The following is a 27,810-nucleotide window of genomic DNA, read 5'->3' as shown; positions in this document are numbered from 1 at the left end:
GCTGCCCTTCTCCAGAGACTCAGGGTGGCTTACAATGCGCTAAGCAATAGCCTTCATCCTTTTTGTATATTTATACAAAGTCAGCTTATTGCCCCCACAACTGGGTCCTCAATTTACCTACCTTAGAAAGGATGGAAGGCTGAGTCAACCTTGAGCCTGGCGAAATTCGAACCTGCAGTAATTGCAGGCAGCTGGTTTTAATAACAGGGTGCTTTAGACCACTGTACTACCAAGGCTCTTGTAGGCAAGATGTTGGTATGGCATATTATTAATGTTGTTATTTTGTGTGGTTATTGTATTATATACATTGTAAAAAAAATACTATGAGTAATATCCAGTTTACTTTGCATACAGCACAGTGCCACTCAATCCCTCTATCAAGATCACAGCAATTGTGTCCAGCACTCGGGCCAGCTAGCAAAAATATGGCTTGATATCATTTAGCTAAATATCAATAGAGTTCAAAATTATTAATTGCCAAAAATAGGACAAAAAGAGAGAGAGAGAGAGGGAGAAAGAGAGACAGAGATGAACAATAGACAAGAGCTAAAAGGACTGTTCACTTAGTACCAAGTCTACATTTCCAATATTTATATATCAAGAGGCACAGAACTTTCCAGACACATTGGAAACAATGCTGTGGGTAATCAGCATGGCTAATTGCTTATCCCTTCTTTACTTTTTTTTTTTTTACATCACATCACAAATATAGAAAATAGGATACCAGGTCATCTCTCCTCTATTTATAGAAACAGGGAGGTGAATAGGATGATGACGTCAACATAATTAAGATACCATATTGTACCTTATTTGCATATTGCCTAGAAGCTCTTGAATACAACAACTTATAAATCTATAAAAATAAAAAAACATGTTCCATTTATATATGTACTGTATTTACATCATCTAACTACTTAAGCAACAAATAAGAAACATTACTAAACTAGTTACCTGTAAAATGTGCTGAACATACCTGAGGAAGAGTAAATTGAGGTTGCTGTATTTGCATCTACTTCAACCAATGACCTGCAGTTTGATTCAGACAACGAACCCAGGACTGTCACTGGTGCTAGGTTGGGATGTCTTAAGGCAGCTTTCAATGGAGCAATATGGTTATACTGCACAGATGACATGCATCCAATGAATCCAAAGGAGTTTGCCTTGGAGATTTCCAGATCCAGGTCCTGACTATCTGTAAAACACGAAGCAAATAGGAGCTTCTTCATTTATACTGCAATTCCATATGGGCATTAAAGGACAGCTGACATTAATTCCCACCTATTTAACTACAGTATTCATTTAATTATTTTTGACAAATTCATGTAATGCAATCTTCAATCCATGGTTGGAAACTTGCTATATTATTATTTGCCTATTTGTTCCCACCTACCTGTATGATCCAAGAGTCATTTTAATGAATTCCAACAGAAAGCAAGCTAGATTTAGGTCTACGGTTTAGGGAACATGCTTAGTCCAAGTCTGTGAAATGATTTGCTTAGTAGGTTTGAGGTGCTGCAACCATAACAGAGATAATCTGCATATAATACAAATAATATGTTTTAAAACACTGCTATTGAGACATATGTGATGTAATGTGTTGAGGGGGGAAACACTTAGAAGAGGACCCCCACTAAACACATTATCAAGTATCGTGAATTCTAGATATTGTTTTCCTTGGTGTTTCTTAACTTTGAACTAAAGACATTATGGTTATGATAATTTTGCCCTTGGCAAAATTTATTTATGACTTTAACATCACATGGTGGTGATGTTAAATGCAGTATTTCAGGATAATTCTGCCAACTGCCAGGAGCTCGATTCTGACTCTGCCTTCAAGGTTGACTCAGCCTTCCATCCTTCCGAGGTCAGTAAAGTGAGGACCCAGATTGTTGGAGGCAATAAATGCTGACTCTCTAAAACCACTTAGAGAGGGCTGTAAAGCACCGTGAAGCAATATACAAGTCTAAATGCTATCCATCCAGGCCATTCATAGCTATGCTCCTGGTTCAGCAATCATGCCTGTCTGAGCAGTTTGAGATATAAAGAAAAGGGGAAGGAAACTCACTTTTCTATTAAAATCATTGGAAAATACAATATGGTTTATAAATCATGCAGCAAACACACTCAAAACACACTGCACAATTTTCAAAATAAATCTGTTGTTCCGCAGTTTTATAAACCTTTGGCAAGACAAGACAATTATCACTCTAAAGGTACTGATCATTTATTTCACAATTTTGGTTTTTAACAATAAGTTTCCTGTGGGTCATATCCTGTGGGTTTATATAATTCAAGTTCAGCAGCTCTAGAATCATGGTGCTATAAAATAATACCACTAATGAAGTGGGAAAGGTCTCACCTCCTAGATGTCAAGTGTAGGTATAATAAAACTGGTATTTTTAAAATTATACCTAGTTGTAGGAAATGAGGATCATGATTTAGAGAAGCGTTCAATATTTGTATCCAGTTCTTATTATCCATAGATAAACTTGCTGACTTTGTTGTGCTTTGGAAATCAAGCTATATCGTTGTTGGGGACTGAAATGTTGGAAGCCCACAAAGAATACACTGTCTGGGATACAGACAAATAATATATGGCACTTTCAAGTGCCCAAGTATCGACTTTATGTTGTGCTACTTATTAAGCTAATATGTCGTAATCTGTAATTGTCTCTCCCTTTCTCCCTCTCTCTCTCTCTCTCTCCCACACACATACCTGTATTATAGCGTAGGATTTATTTGAAATGCTGTAAAAACAACCAGGGAGAACTGTCCTATATGCTTCCTTGGCCCAAAGGTCAAAACTACCTCCCACATCAGATGGAGTGTTAAGAACATGGAAAATGACTTCTCCATTTATAACCTATGGAACTCTCTTTCCTTCTTCCTTGCATCATTAGTCAGGCCAGGGTTATGACACTATGCGGAGAATTAATCACATGTTCAGATTGCCAGTGTGCTCAGTGTTTCGAAGTCAACATTATCACAATTGTGAAGTTCACACAAGGACAATTTTATCAGATACCCTTTTATATCTTGCCAGTGACCTGACAAGATCTGTGCAACTTTACCTGAAACAAACATGATATCTACCATAGCCTTTATATTCCTGTCTAGAAATGAACCAAGTAGCTAGCTTGCTTACTTTTCAGGCCGTGTTTGTGTTTTACAGAAAAAGAATTGGGGCCCCCTCTATGAGCAGAGAAGATTTTGCATAATAAAGGCAGCTGGCTAAAATGACTCTTTACAGAAAGAATATTATAAAGGTTATATAAAAGAATTTATGAGGAAAATATTTTTTTCCCTCAACAATCGGATTAACGCGGTTGAAGTTTCTCATATATTTTGATGGAAACTCTTTGTCAGCTCAGCAATATTGGCTTCTATGTATGCTTACAGATGGAACTAAAAGTTTGATTGTATTTGATGTACACACTTTAAAATAAATTTTGATCGTAGTGTCTGCCTTGCCAGCAGAGAAATCTTTTCATTCTTCGACAGCAGATAGGAGAGCTCTCTTCCTATCTCTAGCTATCCAGTTGACTGAGAAGCTAGAAACAAAAGTAACTTTTCTTTGTGCAAATCTTTATTTCTCTGTCGAAAAAAAATTAAGGGGAGGGAATGGTCTAGAAAAATAATTGTCTATCTACCTGCTCAAGTTATGTATCTGTGCCTGTGCACCACTCAGAAAACATAAAAAACATTGGAGTTTAGAAGCTTATAAATTGAAATAAATGAATTAATTAAAAAAGAAACTTTAAATAAATGTATTGATTGCAAGCTGTCATTTTATGTCCATTTATTCCACCACTTGCTGAGGCGTGCAAGGTGAAAGCTTGGAGGCAGAAGTGCAGAACAAAGTGGAGAAGCTGTCTAGGTCTTCGTATGACATAGAGCCAGGTTATTTATGTGTCCACCTTTAGCCCACTGCTTCTGCTTGACATACAAGATTTAGCCTGTTTCCTCTATTAAACAATGTCATCAGACTGGACTCGTGTTTTCTCAATGGCAGCCTTGTGGAACTGTATTCCTTCAGCAATCCTTATTGATCTTTGGACCAGGAGTTTAGGCGTATTCTATTATTGATGTGATTTTTACGATGGTAAGGTGTCATTTATCTAGGGCCCCATTAGTTGCTTTTAATTATTGAGTTTTAATTTTTGTATCCTGCCCAGAGTCACTGCTGTGAGAGGGGAAGCCATATTTATTATTCAAATAAATAGATATTTTTTTTAAAAAAAATCTAAATTCCACCTGCTGCTTGGACTTAATGGTTTGATAGCTCCTGCTCCCACCACGTATCTTTCAAAAAACTGACCTCACCTAACTCTAGCATGTATGCAAGGTAAGATTCTCATACCCAATTTGCCTTTTGCTTAACTAAAAGATAAAAATACAAAAAACAAACAAAACAAAACAAAACAAAACAAAACAAAACAAAACAAAACAAAACAAAACAGTGCTGTCTCTGGGCTCTGTGGTATAGAAGCAAACAGCTTGGAGATGCAGACCTTCTTTTTCCTTTGGGAAAATTAACGGGAAAAAAATCTTTATTAAAGGAATCCCCTCCCCATTTAAATGTTATTGAAATGGTTACATTCAACCTTGAAAAAGATAAATTGGTATCCTGCTTACATGATGTTCAGACAAATACAAATTCAGTCACAAAACAAAACAACATCCTAAAAAACCCGGAGTGCTCTGGAATGACCATAGGACTGCACTCATTTGCTAGAATTTAATTGCTCTTTACAGGAATCTCTGAAAAGATGCTGGAGAAACATCAAAGTGTTAAAGATTAGAAAACATTCTACAATGTGGCCTATAATTCATACTGGATGGTTTTTACATACTGTTCCTTAATTTGTACAGAGAAATAAGAACCTGAGACAATAGGAATCTTAGCATGACACTGATAGGTTTCCATGAATCTGGGGGAAGTCTGAATAAATGAGGCAGGAATAATAGTATAAATTCCTGTTGACATTTTGCCCATTTCTTCAGAAACACTTATTTTTTTTTGAAATAAAAGTTATCCTGCCTCATTTATTCAGACTTCCCTCAGATTCATGGAAACCTATCAGTGACTATGGGGAACAATGATAAGCCTGTGCTTTCCCCAGTCAGTCCATATATTTCAACCATATCCTGCACAACTGAATATCTGTGTGTGACATAGAATATCTCTTCCAGGGTGGACAGGCAGACTATATTTATCACAATCATAGTAACACACACACACACACACACACACACACACACACACACAGAGAGAGAGAGAGAGAGAGAGAGAGAGAGAGAGAGAGAGAGAGAGAGAGAGAGAGAGATTTGTAGCATTTCTCATTTTCCATATTCAAATTAACTCTAAATATATTTAAACTGAAAAGTAGTGTAAATCTGATTTGGTGTTATGCCACAATATTAAAACTTTCAGGAATTCCAATCCTATTTAGGAGTTATATTATTTCGAGCCTTTGCTATGTGAACACAGAAAAGCAGCATCTTCAATGATGTGTGACTCACATAAGATCAATTTTATGGAGACATCTATGCATTAGTATAGATGTCTTTAAGCAGAAAAACCACCGTGTATATAATTGTTAGTTCCTAAATGAGTCATAGTCCTAAAAATGAAATGTCCTGGCTTGTAAGGAAGCCATTGTATGTACAACTATATAAAAGAATCCCTATGGAGATTCTCAGTTATCCAGGACATGGTTGTCCCAAAGGTGCTTTTTCAAGAGGCAACTGGACTTTCTGGTTTTTCTTTGAAGACGTTTGGCTTCTCGTTCTCATTCTTGGATGAGAAGCAAAAACTGGGAAGTCCAGTTGCCTCTTGAAAAAGCACCTTTGGGATATATAAAAGAAGGCTTCCTTTCTGCAGATATACATGCTGAATGCATGGAGGAGTAAGATCAACATCCTAAGTTAGGCTCAGAAGTGAACTGATAACCTGAAGTTCATTCAGAATTGATGGAATATACTCCCACTATGAAGAAGGAAGAAAAAAAAAAAGCCCAACCACAGAGCTAAAGTTTTGAAAGAACTTCTACAAAAGCCAGATGTATAATACAATTTTAAGGCAATCAGGGCATGGATAACCAGGCTTTCCTATCCAGAGCTAATCAAATGAATTGTAATTTATCAATTTTTAAAAAGCCATTCAGGCCACTTTTGGAGTACAGTATGTCGATTCAAAAATGAGATATACACAATTTTCTTGGATGAGAAAAGTGCCTTCATTTTGTTATGATTCAATGTCAGGTTACTGGCACATATTCAACCCATTTTTGACGCAGGAGAAGTTTTAAGACCTCCACTGCTTTACCTGATAAATGAGACATCAATATTAATATTTCACTCCAAAATCTTTGCTTCTAGCAGTTTGATATAGATGTTAAAGAACAGAATAAATAATAGGGAAATTTGTAGGATTCCACAATTAAAATGAAATCTTGTAAAATCCTCTGATGCAACTTTCTGAAACTGAACCTACAGATACAGAGTTGAATATCTGCAATCCATTTTAGTAATTTTACTTCAATGGAAACTCCATGGTCAAGATGAACTCCCTGACAATCATATTATGTTCTTATAAGGCACTTTACTATATTGTGGTAAGACCTGAATACTCTCTGTTTTCAAAGCAACTGTATTACTGCACATATACTATCATTTTGAAAATCAATCTGTGTAGTTATTGGAGGGCATGTCTGGTGGCCCTGACCCAAATTCGTTACGTCTTGGCTGAAGCAAGGGTTAAAGGTCTATTATTGGAAATAGTTCAATAACTAGCTGCAGGAGTTTTATTTTTTTAATGTAAAACCATGGGAATATGTTCTGGATGTACTCATCTCATCAATATATGAGCATGGGTTAACTATGAGGTCTTATGTGTTCATGGTTAGTGATTCTCTGTGAATGCTGCAGGCTCAAAAACAAGCACATAAATGCCAGTTTTCTGGCAATCTTTAAATTACTCAGTAGTAAAATGCTTGCTTGAATATGGAAATGGATCTTCAGACAATTTGTAACTGATGGTGATTGGGTATCTTCCACCTTGTAGGGTTGATTTTTGTTATCAACTATGTGAAAATTTGCAATATCCATTTTCAATGTCCTACAATTAGTTTCCAAACCACTGGTACATAATTCAGAAGGCCACTAGCATCTACAAAAGACAACACGTCTTTTAAAAGTTAACATGTGAAATAGTTTTTGTTTAAAAGGAAATTAGTATGAAAGACATCATATAAACCATTGTTGTTGTTTTTTGTCACATCCCTGTCAATTAGATGAGCCTGTCAATAATATTCTGTCTTCTAATTATTTTTTTTTAATAATTATCTTTCCCATCATTTTGAATCTAACAATGGTCTATAAGAATGTGACACAGAGATACCAAAATTGACATTTTGGTATCTCTGGACATTTCTTTTCTCTTTTTTTTTACATCATGGTTCTTCATGCTCATGAACATCCAATTTGGGGTATTCTAATAAGCATTTAAAAATTTCTATTGAAGTCATTATTTTGCAAAGAGCTTGTCAAATTCTCTAGTATTTTGGGAGGGGGTTCAGAAATGCTTTGGGTTGCCATTGCTTTACCTGCATCAAAGATGTTTCCGCTCTATATTTTTCAGAAAATTGTATTTGATTTTCAATAACAATCACTCCTTTTAATTGGCCTAAGTTCTATATTGCATATTTCCACCCATGTCCTCCAACAAAGAGACTTCCTTACTTGTACCATCCTTACAGATCCAGAAATTGCCAGCCTAGTGAAGTGAACCTTATTTCACTTTAATAGTGAAATCAGAGGAACTAGGCAATGGAAAAACTAGTCATCTGGAATGAATGGCAGTACTCCCCCCAATAGAAATTAATATTATAATAACAAGATTTACTTTCATATTGTTATTTCAATTTGATAACTCCAATTGCTGGCTGGCATGGTCACAAATTAGATAGAATAGAGCAGCACAATAATTAGCAATGAATTTCTGCACTGTAGCACACCAGCCATGCAGAAAATCACTCAACAGTATACTTGTTTCGGAGCATTGCCACTAAATATAAAAATTGTGTCCTTGGGGCACTTTTGAAAATGAGTTCTTCAGTTTGGAGATACTGGCCATATTTTCAGCTTGGTTCTGGGGAAGACAATTTCAGATTACCTGGTCTTGATCCCTTCTTCTTCTACATTGTAGAAGGTATGTCCACAAAGGATTATTGAAGATCTCTGTGTCAGGAAGAAGCACCATCTGCATTATATTTCATGATCAATCAGTTTGAGTTCTAATCCTTTTTTTCACATGAAGATTTAGGCTTCCGCATATACCAATTTTTCTTATTCTGATACTCTTTATCAGAGTCATTATAAAAGTTGTACATTTCTTATGTAAAAAGCACATTTTAATTTTAAAATTATAGGAGAACAAAGAAACATTTGACATATTATCTAATCAAAACTCTTAAAACAGAAATAGAAATGGTTTTTGCTGATATCCTAGCAGGCAGAGAAGAAATGAAAGATAACACAATATGAAGGGTGAGATATATTCACAAAACACATATATTCCTTCAGTACATGGGAGAATGGATAGTGCATTAACTTGTGTGGCTGACAGATCAAGGCCACCTTTGTAGGAATTATTTTATCAAAGTGTAGGTGGTTGAATATTTATAGTGTGATCTTGAAACCTACAAATACAAACACCATTAACCATGACCCCAGACATCTAAAGTTGTGTTTGCATAAATAGATGTTCTAGTTAACACAACCAATCAATGCACAAACACAAAATCTGACATAGATTATAAGAGATACTACACAATGCCACTGTTGGAACACCTGTGTGTTCCAAGTATTACATTACACAAATGTAATACTTGTGTTGTATTGGTATTGTGTTACAACAGTTGCCTTCCTGACCATTAATATTTTTTTCTTGGCCTATCAAACTGCTCTACTTCAGATGATGTAATCGAAGTCATTCTTTATGAATTCATTGTGACTCTGGGAAACTATGCTTCAGGATAATCCAAATAACCCCCACATTATTTTTTAAAATTTTTATCCCACCCTTATTGTTTCATAGAAATAACTCAAGATGGCATGCATATATACATAAAATTCTTTCCTCCTCTATTTTCCTCACAACAACAACCCTTTGGAGTGGATTGGGATGAGAGTGTATGATTGGTACAAGGTCACCCAGCCACCTTTCATGCCTACGGTGGGACTAGAACTCACCATCTCCAGGTTTCTAGACTAGCACCTTAACCATTGCAGTAACAGAGTGGAGCCTATGTATAAACTCAGAAGTAAAATGTACTGAAATAAATGAGGTTTGCAAACAAAAAAGCAGGCATGGGATTGTACTTTTAGGGTATTTTTAAGTCAATATTTTAGCTAGGAAAATATATGTTGGACAGGGGTGGGTTCTAAATTTTTTTATTACCGGTTCTGTAGGTGTGGCTTATTTTGTGGGCATGGCTTGATGGTCATGTGACAATTCTTTAGGATTTAGCAGAGGTACTGGTCTACCAGGCTTTTAATTGCTTGCAGAGCTGTACTGGTTTACCCATTCATTCTTGGAGTGTCCTAGTCTACCCATTTATTTTTGCAGGCACCGGTCTACTCATTTGTTTTTGGAGGCACCGGTCTACCACCACAGTGCCTTTTAACACTAATCAGCTGTAGGGTGGCCCTTTGAAGCCCCGCAATAAAAGTTTCAACAGTTTTTTTCCTTCTAGCCGATCAGCTGGGACTCAGGAGGCAGCAATAGTTTGGGGATGGGGCCAAATAAAAGGTAAGAATAACGCAGGGGGGCGGGGAGGGGAGGGGCAGTGACATCATATTGTCACCGCTACTGGCTCAGCAGAACCGGGCCGAACCGGGAGGAACCCACCACTGATGTTGGAAGAGACTACAATAAGACAGCAAGTAGATTCACAGGGGAAAAAAAAAAACCTGTTGACCTCTATAAGAGAAACAATTTCTTTTGCACCATGCTAAGCAAAATTCTTCTTTTGGGCAAGTTCAATGGCTATTTCCCTTCACTCAGGTATTTATCTTTAAAGCAGGTGGCTGTACACATCACTATTATTTTACAGGAAACTCCTGATATGCTTATTCTGTGTATAAATCAGATATCCCACCACAACTTTTCTTTCATATGGAAGTCTACATCAGATAATGCTGCTAAGATAATTTTTTTATTGTTAATTTATTGTTCTTTTTTTTTTGTTCACTGTCTTAAACCAGCCATTGAAACAATGCAAAATGTCAAACCACAACCACTCCCATTTGTTTCATAATGCCAAGTGAATTATTATTTTTTTTTAAAAAAAAGGCTTTGTGGATGTAACTTCATGGAGATCTGTAAATGCCAAAGAAAAATGCTTTTGAGAGCAGACAGCTGCAGTCAATTGAAAGAGCAACAGTTCATTCTAAAAATAAAGTTTCAAGAGAAAGATCTCACGAGGAAGAGGGTGGAGACTTTGCAACCCTCTATTTTGGCAACTCTTCCCAAAGGGATCCTATAGACTCTCCCTGAAGTATAGCATAAGGCACAGCAATTAAGTAATATTACAAACTCTATTTCTGACAATAATAGCAGTCTCTAGAGGTGGAAGTAGAATGTTTTTCTCTCACTGTGAAATGACTTTCCCTTTCAGTTACTGCGTACAAAGATCCAGGTAGAATTGGAACAATTTGAAAAAAACAAAATAAAACTGTCTAATTGTTCTGAGGATGGACTATTTAATGTCAACAGGCAATTCTTAGGTGGAGGATCTATTAAAGTTTTCCAAGTTTCAGAGAGATCCCTGCTACAGTATACGTAGTCAATTTTGTAATACATTCAGAAAGATACCTTGTGGACCATTTCCATTTCAGAACAAAGCAATGGGGTTGGTAGTAAGAAAGGAGAATAGCAACAGCAATAAGGTTTGTATACTGCTTCACAGTGCTTTATAGTCCTCTCTAAGCGATTTACAGAGTCAGTATATTGCCCCCAACAATCTGGCTCCTCATTTTACAAATCTCAGAAGGATGGAAGGCTGAGTCAACCTTGAGCCTGGTGAGATTCGAACTGCCAAATTGTAGGCAGCAGAAGTAGCCTGGATACTGCATTCTAACCACTGTGCCACCAGGGTTCTCTTGGTCATCCTGATCTTACTCCATTGCTAGTGGTACTATATTTTTTTTTTAAGACATGCAAATGTTTCTATGAATCATAATTCAATCATTCAAAAGCTTCTAATTTCAAAATATGATGTCAGGTTTTCCAATTGTGTATGCATACTTATTGTGTGCATGTATATGTGTGTAAGGATGTATACATGTATGCATGTATATATAATACATACATACCAAGATAAAGAAAAATGGACAGACTCTGGAAGAGTGCCTTATTATAACTCAGTATAGATATGTTTAAAATTGTACTTGCAGTCTATTTATTTGTTCTTCATTGTCTTTCTGTGAAGCTCATATTGTTAGGAAGTGAGAGCCAATGAAGAATAAGTTGAATGAGGAATGGTGAGACCCAGATTAGTTGCTTTTTAAATAACAATAACAATAACAATAACAATAACAATAACAATAACAATAATAATAATAATAATAATAATTTAGATTGGAAGACCACTTGATTCTAGAAAGAAATTAATTCCAATTCATACAAAGAAAACCAATCAAAAAAACAAAAAATTCTGTGTCCAGGAAAGTAAAACAACAAAAATACAATTAAAATCACCACAGTCAACAACAAACTAACAAAGGCTCAGCATCTACCCTAACTTCAGACCCTGGAGCAGAGCAATGTTTTAATGACTTCTGGAACAACTCTAGAATCAGTCTGTACAAATCTTGGGAGATGGGGATTGTTCAACAGAAGGCATCTGCAGCATGCATATTCTGCTTAAACTCCCTGATTGAGTAGATAACCAAGCTCTGTACCATGTGTAGTATTATAGCTGATAACCAGTACTCCTTGAATTGCATCCAGAAAGTAGCTAGTAACCAGTGTATCTCATAAATCAAGAATGACACATGGTTCAACATGACTTTGAAGTCCTCATTCAGTTATGGAAGCTTAAGAGCCATGTAATAGCCCCGGTGGTGCAGTGGTTAAAGTGCAATACTGCAGGCTACTTCTGCTGATCACCGGCTGCCAGCAGTTTGGCAGATCAAATCCCACCAGGCTCAAGGTTGACTCAGCTTTCCATCCTTCTGAGGTGGGTAAAATGAGGACTCAGATTGTTGGGGGCAATATGCTGACTTTGTAAAACGCTTAGAGTGGGCTGTAAATCACTGTGAAGCGGTATATAAGTCTAAGTGGTATTGCTATTGCTATTAAACAGAAACTTTAGATCAATATTGTCTCCAATCTATTTTCCAAACTGAAGCCAAACAATGGTGGTTTGATTGCAAAGATTTAAAGAGAAAAATAAAATCTAATGCTCTCTGTCTCCTGCTCCTCTCCCTAGTCTGAAATTTTATGTAAACAATATACGTTTTCTTCCTTTTGCTATAATTGCTATCACATCGAGCTTCGTACAGCTCTGAAACTGTGAAGAAGCAGGTTGAAGTTTGTGAACTCTGGAATTGGATCAGAGCAGGTTACTGTAGACTGTAGGCTCTACCTCAAGGAAATGGAAATGGTTGATGATATTTACAATTCATTTCATAACATAAGAGCTATGGCCTTCCATATATTGGATTCCAGGTCCAATCAGTCACACCCAGCTTAGTCATTAATGAGAGAGATACCACAGATTTCCTCAATAACGAATCATATTCTATCATCAGCAGATGTCCTGTTTGAAGCCAGTGATCAGGAATTTCAATCCTTAGTCCATTTTTCTTAACAGAAAGAGCACATTTTGAAATGATAATGCTCAAACTCCCGACCAACACAGTTGATCAAATTGCTATCTTGATATAATCCCATCAACATATTTGAAAAGCACCCATTTCAGGAAGGCTGACTTAGAATATTGGCAAGATAAGCACTCAGGTTTGGAAGGATTTAGAATATAAAGTGTCCCATGAAATTAGAAGAACTGCATAATTCCTCCACCAAATAGCTAGATAAAACCCGAAATAATGCAAGAATGCAAACTTTTATCTTCCAATGCAATAAAGAAGGAATAAAAGAAAAAAAAAAGCAATAGGAATGATAAAAAATAAAATTCATATTCATAATAAAAATCTAGAGATCAAAATCAAAGGTGCTCATCAAATAACATTGTTCTCGAGTTGTAATTTTAAAACCTGTTTTTTTAAATCAGAACGTAATTTTGGAGAGCTTGGCTTACGTTTAAAGGGCTATTGGAAAAAATAACTAATTTCATACATTAGCCCTCATTTCTTGTAAAGTTCACTGACATTGCTGACACCGTTTTCATGTTCCATTCCACCTGGCTTCTGAGATTTATATACAGTTAATTTCAGAACCGGCTTGTGTGCAGACTCCTCGATTCATTCAGTTAATCTTCCCCTTGAATATAAGATACGCGCATGCATGACTGACTATGCACATAAAAAGCATCCCCTTTAATTTAATGGAAAACACAGCCATTTAATTTCAGCTCCTTTGCTGTCCTGAAAAATTCCCAGATGAGATATGCACATCGAGGGAAAACAGATTGCCTGGAAGCAAGGTAATTAATTTCAGGAAAAGTCTGGGCCCGTTTCATAGCCTCGCTTTGATAAAGATAAGGAGATTCACATCTGGAACTCAGTATCCATTGGTGTCCTTAAGTTTTGAAGCACTGAACAATGCCCACCTGTTAGCAATCATTAAATGGAGCCTCCAGTTAGACTATCCAGTTTAGTCTTTAACTAAAAGAAATGGCAGTAAATTCTGCACAGAGTTGCTTGATTAAAAAAAGAGAAGGGACAAAGTGTTTGGGTATGTTATCATTTCACACATGCAGGTGCTAGTTTTTTCAAGGGTATGGTAAAAGGTAAAGGTTCCCCTCGCACATATGTGCTAGTCTTTCCCGACTCTAGGGGGGAGTGCTCATCTCCATTTCAAAGCCGAAGTGCCAGAGCTGTCTGAAGATGTCTCCGTGGTCATGTGGCCGGCATGACTAAACACCAAAGGCGCATGGAACACTGTTACCTTCCCACCAAAGATGGTCCCTATTTTTGTACTTGCATTTTTACATGCTTTTGAACTGCTAGGTTGGCAGAAGCAGGGACAAGTAATGGGAGCTCACTCCGTTACGCAGCACTAGGGATTTGAACCACTGAACTGCCAACCTTTTGATCGAAAGCTCAACGTCTTAGCCACCGAGCCACCGCATCTCTATTAGGGTATGGAGAGACGTGTAAATCAAACTCAATGGCTTTGTGTGCTTTACTGGAGCAGAATAGTTACTTCCCTATAACTGTTCTTATCATCTATCTCATTCTCTGTTTCAGAGGCAATTCCAGTCCAGTCTTTTTTTCATGATTTTTACTGCAGGCTAGGTAAATGTATCAATTCTGAACATTCAAGGACACAGAGTGAGAAACCTTTATTCTCAAATGCTGGTCTTTTAAGCTAAAAATAAAGTTTTAATTCCTTGGATGCATGGCATAACTGAAATGGAAAGTACTTCTGTTTATTTAAAACATTTCTATTCCACATTTATCTTAAAGAACCGAAGGCTCCTGACAATAAAAAAAAAAAAATCTTGTCACCTCCCTTTATCGTATGCACTGTAATCATAGACTCATTTTCCTGGAATAGGTGTCAAGGAGAGAGAAAAATTATGAGGATTTTGAGGAAGTGGTAAGAGTTTCAGTTCAGTCACAGGGCATTCAGGGATTGCATTTTCCTCACTTTTCCAAATGGCAAGACTTTTTATACAGTCCTCCCTTCATGATTCTCATCAGCCCAGCCAGCATTCTTCTTTACCTATGCATGCAAAGAAAAATACTAGAATTCACTAGTGTGAATTCTGAGGGATTTCTGAGGGTGAGAAAGATTTGTAGATTATTTCAGTCCAAAGGTTCTTAGTTCTGGTACTCTAGAAGTCAAGCAGGCATAAGTTGGTTATCATCCTAATAGCTCATTGACAATATGCAAGAGAAAGGAGAGATAATAATGTTCTTCATATTCAGCTCACATCTCATCTACTCTAAACAACAAATCAGACATGTGCCCATCTATGTGTATTACAGCCACTATTACCTGTAACATGGTTGTCACGATCTCACAAGTCACTCTGGAATCCACCCCCAGAGTGTGAGAATTCCCAAGATCAAAACCTTTGGGACTCCAATACCAGCCCTGAGATGGCATCCAGGTGCTTATAGGTAGTCCAGACTGTCACTATGGCCCAATTTAACAGACACATATAATAGTCATCTCCAGGCTAGTGTTAGTGATTGCAATGGCCCCGGAACAATTGAAGCAACATCTCCCTTTCACTCTTGGCAATGTGGCTTACCACATGTAACAATGCTATACATCTTAAATTGCAACCATGTGCAAACTTCCCCAGCAGTAAATCCCATTAAACTCAGCTGAGTCCCATTTTAAGTGAACATGCATGGGATTGTACTGTACCAGTTTCAAAGTACTTCATTCTCTTTGCTGTTGTTATATTTCTTCTATTTTGCCACAACACTAAATATGGAATATTAAAAAGAATCCTTAAAGTATTATCTGCTTTACAGCCTGATTCTATTTTAGAAGTCTGTGACAATCGGCTATTGAGCTGTTCAGGAACTCAATGGCCTTCATAACTCAACATTTTTCTTCTGTAGTCTTCTTTCACACACACACACACACACACACATACACACACACACACACACACACACGATCTTATAGTCAGCATCAACATTTATGCCTGCCAAGTAAAAAAGAATGCATCATCTCTTGCAAAGAATTTCATATTAACACTGTCTAGACATAGTAGAGATGTAAGCAACATATTGAAAATAAAAGTGTGCAAACATGTATCAAAACAATGCATTGCACTGTTGATAATTATTTACAAGTCAGAAAGATATCACATATGCCTACCAGTCACTTTCCCTAAGGTCAGTGATTTGATGGGTCTGAATTCAACCTCGGAGGAAAAGTTGTGCTTGACTTTGAGAACCTGGTCAATCTGGAAGGGAAGCAAAAATGCATGGTATTAACAACACTTTCATAAGCAAGTGAATGCTGTGTACTCTTTTGTTGGTATGTAATCCCCCCCCCCATTTATATTTCACTCCAACACGAGGCTCTTGTCAGGGAAATCTTCCCCATGTTTGCACAACACTGAGATTTTGAGAGCAGCTCAATAATTCCCCAAGTTTGTAGCTGTCAATTTTATCATTCCAATATCTGTGCAGGTCAGACAATGTTGGGAAGCTGCCCAATTTGTTTTCCTAGGACTCAATTTAGCCTGGATTCTTAATCAGCTTGATGCTGCTTCTGTTTTTAGTTTCTTATAATTATGCATATTCCTATGCCAACTCATACACAATAGCAGAACAGCATTTGAGAAACGGAGGACTGCAAATCAACAGGTGTTTAGAATTCATTGATCTTTCATTTTTTATGTGTCAAAGCACAGAACTATTAGAATAATTCACAATCAGCCTTCTGACCAAAGATGCCTTATATTGTAATTAGCACAACAGACAGAATGATGTTATTTTGGGAAATTCAGTTTGAAGTCATTAGCACAAACCTACTGAACTGTATTCTCTGGAATGCAGGGTGAGCCAAATACAAAATACGTCTTCATGAATAATTCCCTAAACAAGGCACAAGATCCTTTTGACATTGTAATCCTTACTCAGCCTATAACTTTAGCTTTAACTTAAACATATGATGAAGCTCATTATATATTTCTTTATTGCATTCTAGATCAATAATCAACTGGTGTGATATCAGGAGCGAATTTTTTTCCTTTTTATACTTTTTGATGTTTTTCTATCATTCTTCCTTCAGATTCTTCCCATATCTGTAACCATGGCATGTACCAACATGCTCCTTTTGTTGCTGAGCTTTCACACTCCAAATATAAACAAGAGCAAGTTCTATTCTCTGGCTTTCTTCTACCTTAGTAATGCATCAAAGTATGTGTTTCTAGTCTTCTCTACTCCTTGGTATGAAGAATTTAAAGAACAACTTTACTACAAACTTTACTAGGATCCCATCAGTTTTCATAAGGGAGGGAGATACAAACTTTATTTATTCCATATGTGTTTTCATTCTCCAATATCTGCAGCCTATTATTTTAGGTATGTGGATGATACCGTTCTATTAGCAGAAAGTGACCAAGGCTTACAAGACGCCTAGAGAGCGGTTGGAGGGCCAGTCTCGCTGAATCTGACCGAACACTGGTAAGGTCGCATATTAAGACCTACCTAGTGGCGATAAAGACGGCAAAGTTTAACTACTTTTCCGCCTCTATTGCGTCATCAGGGAATCGTCCGGCCGCCCTGTTCAGGGTAACCCGCTCCCTGCTCCATCCGGGAGCGCGGGAGGATCCCTTGGAAGGCAGGGCGGAGGATTTCAGACAATACCTGTATGACAAAATCGCTCAGATCCGGGGGGATTTGGACTCTGACTGGGTAGATCAGGGCAGGGTGACGAGGAATAGTCTTGAGAATGTTACCTGGGAGGAGTTTGATGCTGTGACTCCGGATGATGTGGACAGGATTTTGGGGAGACTTAGTGCGGCCACATGTTTACTGGACCCGTGTCCCTCCTGGTTGGTACTGGCCTCCCGGGAGGTTACACGAGGCTGGCTCCAGGGTGTTATCAATGCTTCGTTGAGTGAGGGTCACTTCCCCGCCGCCTTGAAAGAAGCGGTGGTGAGGCCTCTCCTCAAGAAGCCGTCCCTGGATCCGGCAATATTGGCCAACTATCGTCCTGTCTCCAACCTTCGCTTCCTGGCGAAGGTTGTTGAGAGTGTGGTCGCGCGACAGTTTCCACAATTCTTGGAGGAAACATCCTATCTAGATCCGTTCCAGTCGGGTTTCAGGCCTGGACACAGCACGGAAATGGCATTGGTCGCGTTGGTTGATGATCTCTGGAGGGCTCGGAACAGGGGTTGTTCCTCTGTTCTGGTCCTGTTAGACCTCTCAGCGGCTTTTGATACCATCGACCATGGTATCATGCTGCACCGGTTGGAAGAGTTGGGGATGGGGGGCACCGTATTACGGTGGTTCTCCTCCTTTCTCTCCGACCGGTCGCAGTTCGTGTTGGCAGGGGGGCAGAGGTCGACCTCAAGGCCTCTTATATGTGGAGTGCCTCAGGGGTCGGTCCTCTCGCCCCTCCTGTTCAACATTTATGTGAAGCCGCTGGGCGAGATCATCCGTGGCTTTGGGGTGAGATACCATCAGTACGCTGATGACACCCAGCTGTACATCTCCACCCCAGGCCACCCCAACGATGCCCTTGAAGTGATGTCCCAGTGCCTGGAGGCTGTGCGGATCTGGATGGGGAGGAACAGGCTCAGACTCAACCCTTCCAAGACTGAGTGGCTGTGGCTCCCGGCATCCCGATATAGTCAGTTGACTCCATCACTGACTATTGGGGGCGAGTCGTTGGCCCCCACAGAGAGGGCTCGCAATCTGGGAGTCCTCCTGGATAGGCAGCTGTCCTTGGAGGAACATCTGACGGCTGTAACCAGGGGGACCTTTTGTCAGGTTCGCCTGATCCGCCAGTTGCGGCCCTTTCTTGATCGGGATTCCCTGTGCACAGTCACTCATACCCTCGTCACCTCTCGCCTTGACTACTGCAACGCTCTCTACATGGGGCTTCCCTTGAGGAGCACCCGGAGGCTCCAACTGGTCCAGAATGCAGCAGCGCGGGTAGTGACGGGAGCAGCCTGGCGCTCCCATGTAACACCGCTCCTGCGCGAGCTGCACTGGCTCCCAGTGGTCTTCCGGGTGCGCTTCAAGGTGTTGGTTATCACCTTTAAAGCGCTCCATGGCATAGGGCCTAGCTATCTTCGAGACCGCCTGCTGCCACCGACGATCTCCCATCGACCTGTGCGCTCCCACAGAGAGGGCCTCCTCGGGGTGCCATCAGCCAAACAGTGCAGGCTGGTGACCCCCAGGGGGAGGGCCTTCTCTGTGGGGGCACCTACCCTCTGGAATCAACTGCCTCCAGAGATAAGGAGAATCCAAGACCTCGGTGCCTTCCGCCGTGCCCTTAAAAACCTTCCTTTTCCAGCAAGCCGGGTTGGCCTAATTTTTTTAAGTGTTTTTAAGTGTTTTGTTTATTGTTTTTAATTAATGGGGCCAAATTTATATATGTATATTTTAACTGTATTTTAATATTTGTACTTGATGTTTTTACTTGGCTGTTCACCGCCCTGAGTCCTCAGGGAGAAGGGCGGTATACAAATTCAAAATAAAATAAAATAAAATAAATAAAATTACTTTAGCAAATATTTCAATTGACTTAATCTTAAAGGCTAATTATAAATTGGAATAAAACAAAATTAACAAACATCAGTAAATATTAAATCCCTAAATTGAGTATTATGCTAACAGAGAAAGAAGTGGAGCTCGTGATTCTCTCTGAGCTTGGTTGTCTGCTTGCATATGTTTCAAATGTCTCAAACAAACAACTGCAGAAAGCACAAAGAACTCCTCCACAGTTCAACCTTGATCTGTATGTTCTCTTCTAGAGAAAAAAGTTCCAGGAGTGATGCATATTGAATGATATGGCATCAAAGCATGGAGATAAGGAACAGAAATGAACAAAGGAGACCAGTTCTTTGAAAAATAAATACATTTAGGATTTCTTAGCTGATTATATGCTGTTATGACTTACTAGTTCTTTTGCATGGAGTAGAAGCATGGGCAATGACCTAGATAATATGGTATGAACAATTAAAACTCTGGATCATCCTTCTTTCTGGTCTTGTTATTTCCAGTCTTAATGTACAGTAGTGGTTAAAATTATGGAAACCTTTAGGGAAAAGTGTATTTTTGAGGTTTGATGGCTAATAACACCACTTTTTTTTTAAGTTTCAAGATAATCATATTCCAACTAAAGAAACCTGTTAGTCAGAAGCGACCCAGCAATAAAACCCAGTTAATAGAAGCAATCATTCAATCTTGGTTTCTCATTATAACAGCTGCAGAATTAATAGACTTGGTTCACTCCATGACATTGTAAGGGCGTAATTCATGCTAAAGGTTACCCAACTAAGTATTAACTGATGTGATAATTGTTGTATATCTCATTTTTTCTACGTGTTTCACTTTTCTTCTTTATACTGTAACTGCTATTCTAATAGCAAATCCTTCATGAAAGTTATTGCATTACATTATTGACTAAATTATCTTTCCATTGATATATAATTTTATGGTACTACTCCAAAAAAAGTGGTGCTAGCTAGTTTTAGAAAATACACTTTTCCCAAAAGGTTTCCATAATTTTGGCCACTACTGTAGTTGCTGCAGCCAGAAGACAAAATCCTCTCTTGGCTTGGCAAGGCACTTATCTGATCATGCCACTGCTGTAGCTACTTACAAGTCCCAACAGCAATTCTTAACAAATAGGGGCATGTGCTTTTCAGGACAAGTATCAAATTTATCTTTTCATTTGATTACTAAGAACAGTAAAAGGGTTCAGGAATGTTTGGGCCACAACAAATGGTATATTAGATACCTGAATAGTCAGCTCTCTTCCATCTCTATTTATCTTCACGCTGTGTAGTTCTCTGTTAGCAAAGTTTCCAGAATCAATTGTGAAAATAAGAGATTTGTCTTTACTCAGTCTGTATCGGACTTGCAAGCTTCCTTAAAAAGAAGAAAGAAAGATTTTTGATAATGCAAAGCATCTATTCCTGTATCACTAAATTGCTGTTGAAGAAGCAGGAAGTAAATCTAAGCAGAAGAAGCTTCAGTGGGACAGGGAAAAAACCCAAAGATTATCAATTTCAATTGTAGAAGTGAAGTACTTTACACATCAGATTCTCTAAATCATAGATCCGTGAGTCTTGAAATCAGCTGGCAAAACTTCTCTGTATTTTGTCCTTAAGAGAAAGAATCATAAAGCATTTATCCTATTTGTGTGAGAGGTAAAAGTGGAGAAGAGATAAGAATTGTTGTATCTCAGCTTCCCCATCTTTTCAATCTTGGACCTTTCCAAGTGTCTGCCTTATGGTACATCATAAATAAAGACATGAGGATACAAGCCAATGAAGCAACAAGAGACTGAACATCAAGGAAAAAGTCATGTTAATAATTCAAGCAAGTTGTACCATAAACTACAGATGTCATCTAAAAACGCCTATAACTTAAGCCACCAAAAGGGAAAAAAAAGTTGTTTTCTGGACAATTAACAATGCTGTGCACTCTCCAATTGGCAAAGCATTTGTGTGACATATTTTTTTCAAATGATCATTTTTAATTTTAAGAAATGAATCATGGCATGTTCTGTCCAAAGGAAGGAAAGCTGATTCTGAATATTATACACTGTAGGTTGCTCTAGCTGTTTACATGCACTAAAGCAATTTGACTCATACACAAACACAGACATCTTGAGGATAAAATAATGATACTGTAGAAGAAATGTAGATGATTTATAACTTCTTTATATATATATATTTCTTTAAGAAAGAGAACATGCAATTTCCTACTTGTAAAACAGTAACGAAACCACTAGCATATGATGATACTATAACAGATCAAGAACAGAAAACCTGCAGCCCACCAAATATAATTGAACTGTAGCTCAAATAGGATGACTGTAATTGGAAGAATCTGGAATCCAATCACATCAAAAAGGCTACAGGTGTCCTATGACCAAAGTGTAAAAAAGTCATAGCTTTATCACAGCTTTGATAAAGTTACGCACTGTAAACAGAGACTATATTGTGCCTCATCTTTAAAGTTGAGTCATCATGTTTGTACTTTAAAAATCACAGAAAGCTCATTCTGACAATTTTAATCCTTATAATTGTATAAATTCAAAAGTAAATGTAGGGAAATAAAAAAAGTGTAATGTTTCAATCATATTTTTTTTTAAAAAATGCCTGTCTTAATTATCTGAATACATTGAAAAATATATTCATACCATTAAAGCGTCAATTCATTTGTTAACCATAAACCATAACAATCAGAATAAAAACAAGACATAAAATTCCATAAAAACTTTGAAATATCATTTATGCGGACCATTTATAAACTCCAGGATTGCGATATAAAATTACAGTTTATTAAAGTATAATTATGCAAACCCTAATTATACAGCTGTTAAACAAAATTGTGCATAACACTGATCAAAACTTCCTTATACCTACAACTAAGAGAGCTACAAATAATATTTGGAGACCAAATATCTTAAAGTAATTTTTTAATAAAGTTAAATAAATGAAAACCACCTTACATTATTAAAGGAATGTTTTGTTTTCTAATATAGTAATGTTTTTAAAACTAAATAGTCTGAAAAAACATGTGCTCTAAAATATCTTTTAATTATACTAACTCTAAACATAAAACAAGTAAGTAAATAAGCAAGCAAGAGGAGGGGGGAATCACCCATTAATTACAGCCTAGCCCTACACCAATTTGCCAATACACAGTTTCCTTACTAAGCGTTTTTTTTTTAAAGTAGTAGGGTTTTCCTTTGAATAAATATGTAAAGGATTGTAATGAAATTGACTCCTGAAACAGCTGACTCCTTTAAAAAAAATGCTGTTTGAAAATCCACTGAAATGTGATTCAGAATTTCTCAAAGGCTTTCCTGTGCTACGAAATAAATTTCTGCTTCTCTGTTTATTCTCAGGGGGCTCAAGATTTTATCCTCTCTGTCTGTTGGTGATATTTTTGTGCTTCCTTTAGAGATGGCAAGAGATGCCATTGCTAGTGTGTTGTTTTCTGTTATACTCTAGACCTTCCCTAGCTGCCTATACAAAACATAACATAACAAAAACAAACAAAAACACACCACCACCCTCCTGGGACAAGCTTCCTTCTTATGATCTCTTTTGGGATTTATGGAACCTTGGATGCTGAACACCATTACTGAGACAATAGTACTGAAATTCAGGGCATTCACATATACCACTTGCCCATCTCACAGTTAAATATATAATGTTGTAAGAAATCCATATTCCATCCTTGGGAATTTCACTGAAGCAATCTTGTTGGAAAGTTATATTGAAAGAAAAACTCAAATTCTGGCATCAAAATGAATTAAAATCTACGTAAAGCACTATTCTAAAATACAATAAGCAAAGTCACCTTGAACAAAATTGACCCCTGGAGGCCCGATGTAATATAAAATTACAATCATAGTTAAGTTATCACAATCAATAATCTTCTTTCATCTTTTCCTATATTATCTATTCTTTCATAATATTCTTTGCAAAGAGTAATGGTTTCATTAACTATTTATTACAGAACAAGTAACAAATACTGCACCAAATGACTTTGTTTTGCGTATTCATGAATTCAGATGTTCTAAATGACTAGAGTTCTATAAGACATTATGCCTCTAATAAGAAAATGCATATAATTTATTTTAATTTTTAGATCATTTATATCACATAATGTAATTAAAGCAATCTTCAAATTATGGCTTTGGGAGTTTTTGTTCCAGTCATCAGTTGGTTTGTCAACCTGCCTTTGGCACCATATCTTTCAGCATATTACAATTCATGAAATATGCATTGCTGCCAAGTTATTAGTCAAATGGTTTCTAAGAATAATTACCAGTTTATTTTGCAGCTTTTTTAATTAAATATGAAATCAATAAGTGTACTTCAAGATTTTCTACCTAGGGTTGGTCAACTTGCAAAGCTGTTTCATCCGGCTGTTGCATATTTAATCAAAGGCAAGGTAAATATTTTGCCCACAGCTTCATGCAAAAGGGGGAAAATGTTTGCAAAGGTGTGAATTTTAAATCTCTATTGTGTAATGTTTCATCTTTGTTTGAGTTTTGTACCAAAGCAAACTAACAGCTGTTCATAGAATAACTGAATATGAATGAGCAAATCTGTTAATTTCTCTTTTACTCAGTTTCTCATCCTTTTACCTCTAAATTTGCTCAATCCTCTTTACAATCAAAGGAGGAGGTCGATCATACAAAAACAAACAAGAACAAAGTCCTAGCACCCACAGCCTTGCCCCCTCAAAAATTCCTACGTATTTGTGCACGTTGTCCTTACGTATGCATAATTGTATATCAGCATGCACATATTTCTAGCCATTATACATTGTTTCCTAGTATTTATGATGAGCCATGGTGGAGCAGTGGTTAGAGTGCAGTAATGTAGGCTACTTCTGCTGATTACCGGCAGCCAGCAGTTTGGCAGATCGAATCTCACCGGCTCAAGGTTGACTCAGCCTTCCATCTTTCCGAGGTGGGTAAAATGAGGGCCCAGGTTGTTGTTGGGGGCAATATGCTGACTCTGTAAACCGCTTAGAGAGGGCTGTAAAGCGGTATATAAGTCTAAGTGCTATTGCTATTGTTATTTATTTCTTCTCCTAAATATTAGATTTATACACACATACACAGTACACACACACACACACACATAGTGTGTGTGTGTGTGTGTGTCTATATGTAGATACAGTATACTTGTGTTTATTGTTGTTTAATGCAAGACTTTTTGTGTATTTGTATCCAGCTGTAAATATTTATTTATTTATTTATTTATTTATTTATTTGATCAAATTTTGAAATTTTTCTTATCTCTAACAGAGGGACTCTGATACTCTAATCCTTATCTTCTGGCTTGCTAACAAAGAGGTGTGGTTGAGATTGGCTACATCTGCTCTTCTTAAACCCTTTCCTAGAAATGTGAATGGGTGCATTTTACATGTTACTATAGTGTTTTTATGGGTGCACCTTGGGTGAAAAGAGGACAATAACTTGTCTTCTCATCCTCTAATAACTGTGTTTTTGCTTTTAGATCAGAGTTGTGCATTTCTCTTTTGTCAAAATAATGAAAGCTATATTACTATAAATTCAACACATTTCTTGCAGACATACATACATACATACATACATACATACTACAAAAGGGTGGAGTTGTGTGGAATTGATGCAGCACTACTTTATTATTATTATTTTTATGCACCTCCCCTTGTCCCAGCTCTCCATGAATGCTGCTGACATACTTGGTAAAATTTAATTTCAATAAAGTGTTTGCATTTTATTTCTCTATACCTATATCAAGATTCTAATGTAAAGGTCATGCAATGTGTACTATATAATCTCCCATCTCTCCTATATTTCTTTTGTTTGCAGAAGTCTTTCTTGCTTTTTGACAACCTTTACCTGGGAACTAAAGATACTATATAAAAAGTGACTATAGTTCCAGGAAAAAAAAAATGAGTGGAGCTGAAATGAACTATGCTTTATTTAATCGAACAGAAACAATGTTACATTAAAATCTAGTTAATGAAATTAACCCCCTTCATTAATTCCCCATTTTGTCATTATTAAAAATCATAATGTGATAACAATAGAGTGCCATACCCCAACATAGATGGTTGCTCTCTAGGTCCAACATGATGCTACCAACATCATACCGGCAGGATAAGCTATTTTATACAAACAGGGAGAAACCCCAAATTCACTAGCACGGATAATATTACCTAGTCTCGTAATGAAATCTCTTCAAGTGAACAACTTAGAGAGCATCAAGGTCTCCATATTTCAACCTTGAGCTACAGATATTCTCTCCTATTGGAAGTAATAGGACAATATAATCTATGTCTAGCTGGTAGTAGGACCTAATAAGTTCAAGGACACTGAATGCTAGATAAATTGCAGCTCAAATCTCTCTTTGGACCATGAAATAAGTGCTGAATTGCTCAATTATTTCAAAGCATACAAAAGAGATGGGTAAGTTTAGATAAGTAGAATGGATCTTTGGCATCCTCTCAATATTTCTGAATGTCACCTCCCAGTGCACAAGCCCACCATGGTGAATGGAAAGCTCATCATCTTTTCTTCAGTGTTGCTCCTTTTCAGATTGATGAAATAATGCAAGCATTTTGAAACCATGTGAATGGTGTACATGATCCTTCTTCTGCCAGCTTCAATCCTCTATCAATGCAGATTCTTTCTTTAAGGTGTCATCTTTTTCCTTACATACTGTGCTTCCCCGAAAATAAAACTCTGTCTTATATTTTTTTGAACCCCGAAATCAGCTCTTGACCTTATTTTCAGGGAGGTCTTATTATTTGGGGGCACGTGGAGCAAGATGGGTCTCCTCTTGCCATCTTACCTGATTTCCAGCTCTGCGTTTAAATATTTTCGGGGAAGGCTTATTTTTTTGGGGGGTGGGGCGTTATTTTAGCGCATGTGCTCAAAAGCCCGATTGGGCTTATTATCAGGGGATGTCTTATTTTCAGGGAAACAGGGTACTTCAATAGTCTTGTAAGAAGACATACTGCTTCGATAACCATGCACACATACATAAATGCAAGCATAGATACATACACTGAATGGGAATAAAACAATCACTACTTGGCAATTTTCCTGAGCAATGAATTAAAGAAAATTCATGTTAGAATACATTATCCCCATACTTGGCAGATTATTCTAGCTTGATCAGCTAATTTTGGCATTTGATATGCCTGACAGCATCCATATGTTGCGTTTGATTGTTCGCCTAATATCAGAATGGTGGAATCAATTACCCTTGGAGTCTGACTTCTTATGAAACTGTCAAATATATTCTCCTAAACATTTCTCAGTTTCAAAACCATGAAATAGGCCTTCTCTTTGTCTAATGCAGAGAGTTTACATATGTAAAATTTTAAAAAAATAACTAGCCAATTCTTTCCTGCAAAAAAATATTTCCATATAACTATTTTTCAGGGTCAACAGAGTTTACTTAGGATGTTCATGTCTTTTCACATCCCATGCTGGAGAAAAGGAAAACCATTTGGTATTCCATCTCAGCCTAACTACACAACAGTCAAGTATTTTAGTAGCTTATTAAAAGGGTGACCACACTTTCTCATTGCATCATAACACATGCATGAGTGATTGCTAAAGAGGAGAAAATAATTAGGGAAAGTGTTGAGTGAAGAAGGAAAGATCACATTAGTGAGGCAATTAGTAACATGGTGTATTCCATATGTGTTATTAACATTTTCATGGAGAGCCTTTTGCAGTGATTTATTGATAATAGGAAAACAGAAAGAAGAACTTTGGATCATTAACATCAATTCATCTCCTTTTGGAAGTGGCCAGTTATTATCAATGCCACTCAGTATAAATTATGTTCCTGGAATACCTCTGAGACCTGCTGTATGGAAGAGCTGGCTGGGAATAGTGTTCTTTAATTAGCAGGCCCTTCTTGGGAATCTCCTGATGAGAGCTTGCTATAGTCACAAGTCTCATTGAAGTAGAAAGAGTATGGAAGGCAAAACTGTGCTAGTTACGTTTTACTATAATATGAATGGGTCACTCTGAAGTCCATGTTTAATTCAAATTGGCTTTGAATTAGTCCAGTTTTGTGCCTGTTTTATTTTCCCGTTTCTGTTTCTCAGTGGCTATAGCAGAATGGAAAGATCAATGTTTAAGTTTCTAATTGATTAAAAATAGTGTTGCAGAGCTAGAAATCCCAAAACTGTAGGATGTGGAAGTTCTGGAAACCTACATTTTCCAAGGCTTTGAGTACCATTCTGAACATGCCACCAGGCTCTGGCATTGGGACACTAGGAAATATGGTTTCTTAGGGCTCCTGAATCAAAATAACTGTAAGCCTGATGCTGCTACTGGGCTTAATGGACAGAGAACTTAAAAAAAAAAATTGCAACTTTGATGCTATATATGCCAACATCAGGAAGAATACTCAATGCACAAAAACAGAA

At 37.4% G+C, this 27,810-nt stretch overlaps 1 protein-coding gene across 1 annotated transcript in view; it reads right to left on the bottom strand.

The window, feature by feature from the left end:
* Nucleotides 1–27,810, bottom strand: part of CNTNAP5 (contactin associated protein family member 5) — a 424,307-nt gene that overhangs the window by 9,390 nt on the left and 387,107 nt on the right. Inside the window, exons 20-22 of the mRNA XM_070957105.1 lie at nucleotides 20,639–20,769; nucleotides 16,034–16,121; nucleotides 974–1,192 (exon numbers count right to left, since the gene is read on the bottom strand). Coding sequence (XP_070813206.1) covers nucleotides 974–1,192; nucleotides 16,034–16,121; nucleotides 20,639–20,769 — 438 coding nt within the window. The remainder of the gene's footprint in view (nucleotides 1–973; nucleotides 1,193–16,033; nucleotides 16,122–20,638; nucleotides 20,770–27,810) is intronic.

This window comes from Pituophis catenifer, unplaced genomic scaffold (genome assembly GCF_029215685.1).
Source record: "Pituophis catenifer annectens isolate HBS135680 unplaced genomic scaffold, rPitCat1.0.hap2 SCAF_1, whole genome shotgun sequence".
In the NCBI taxonomy this organism is placed as follows: domain Eukaryota; kingdom Metazoa; phylum Chordata; class Lepidosauria; order Squamata; family Colubridae; genus Pituophis; species Pituophis catenifer.
This window is presented reverse-complemented; position numbering and strand designations above follow the sequence as displayed.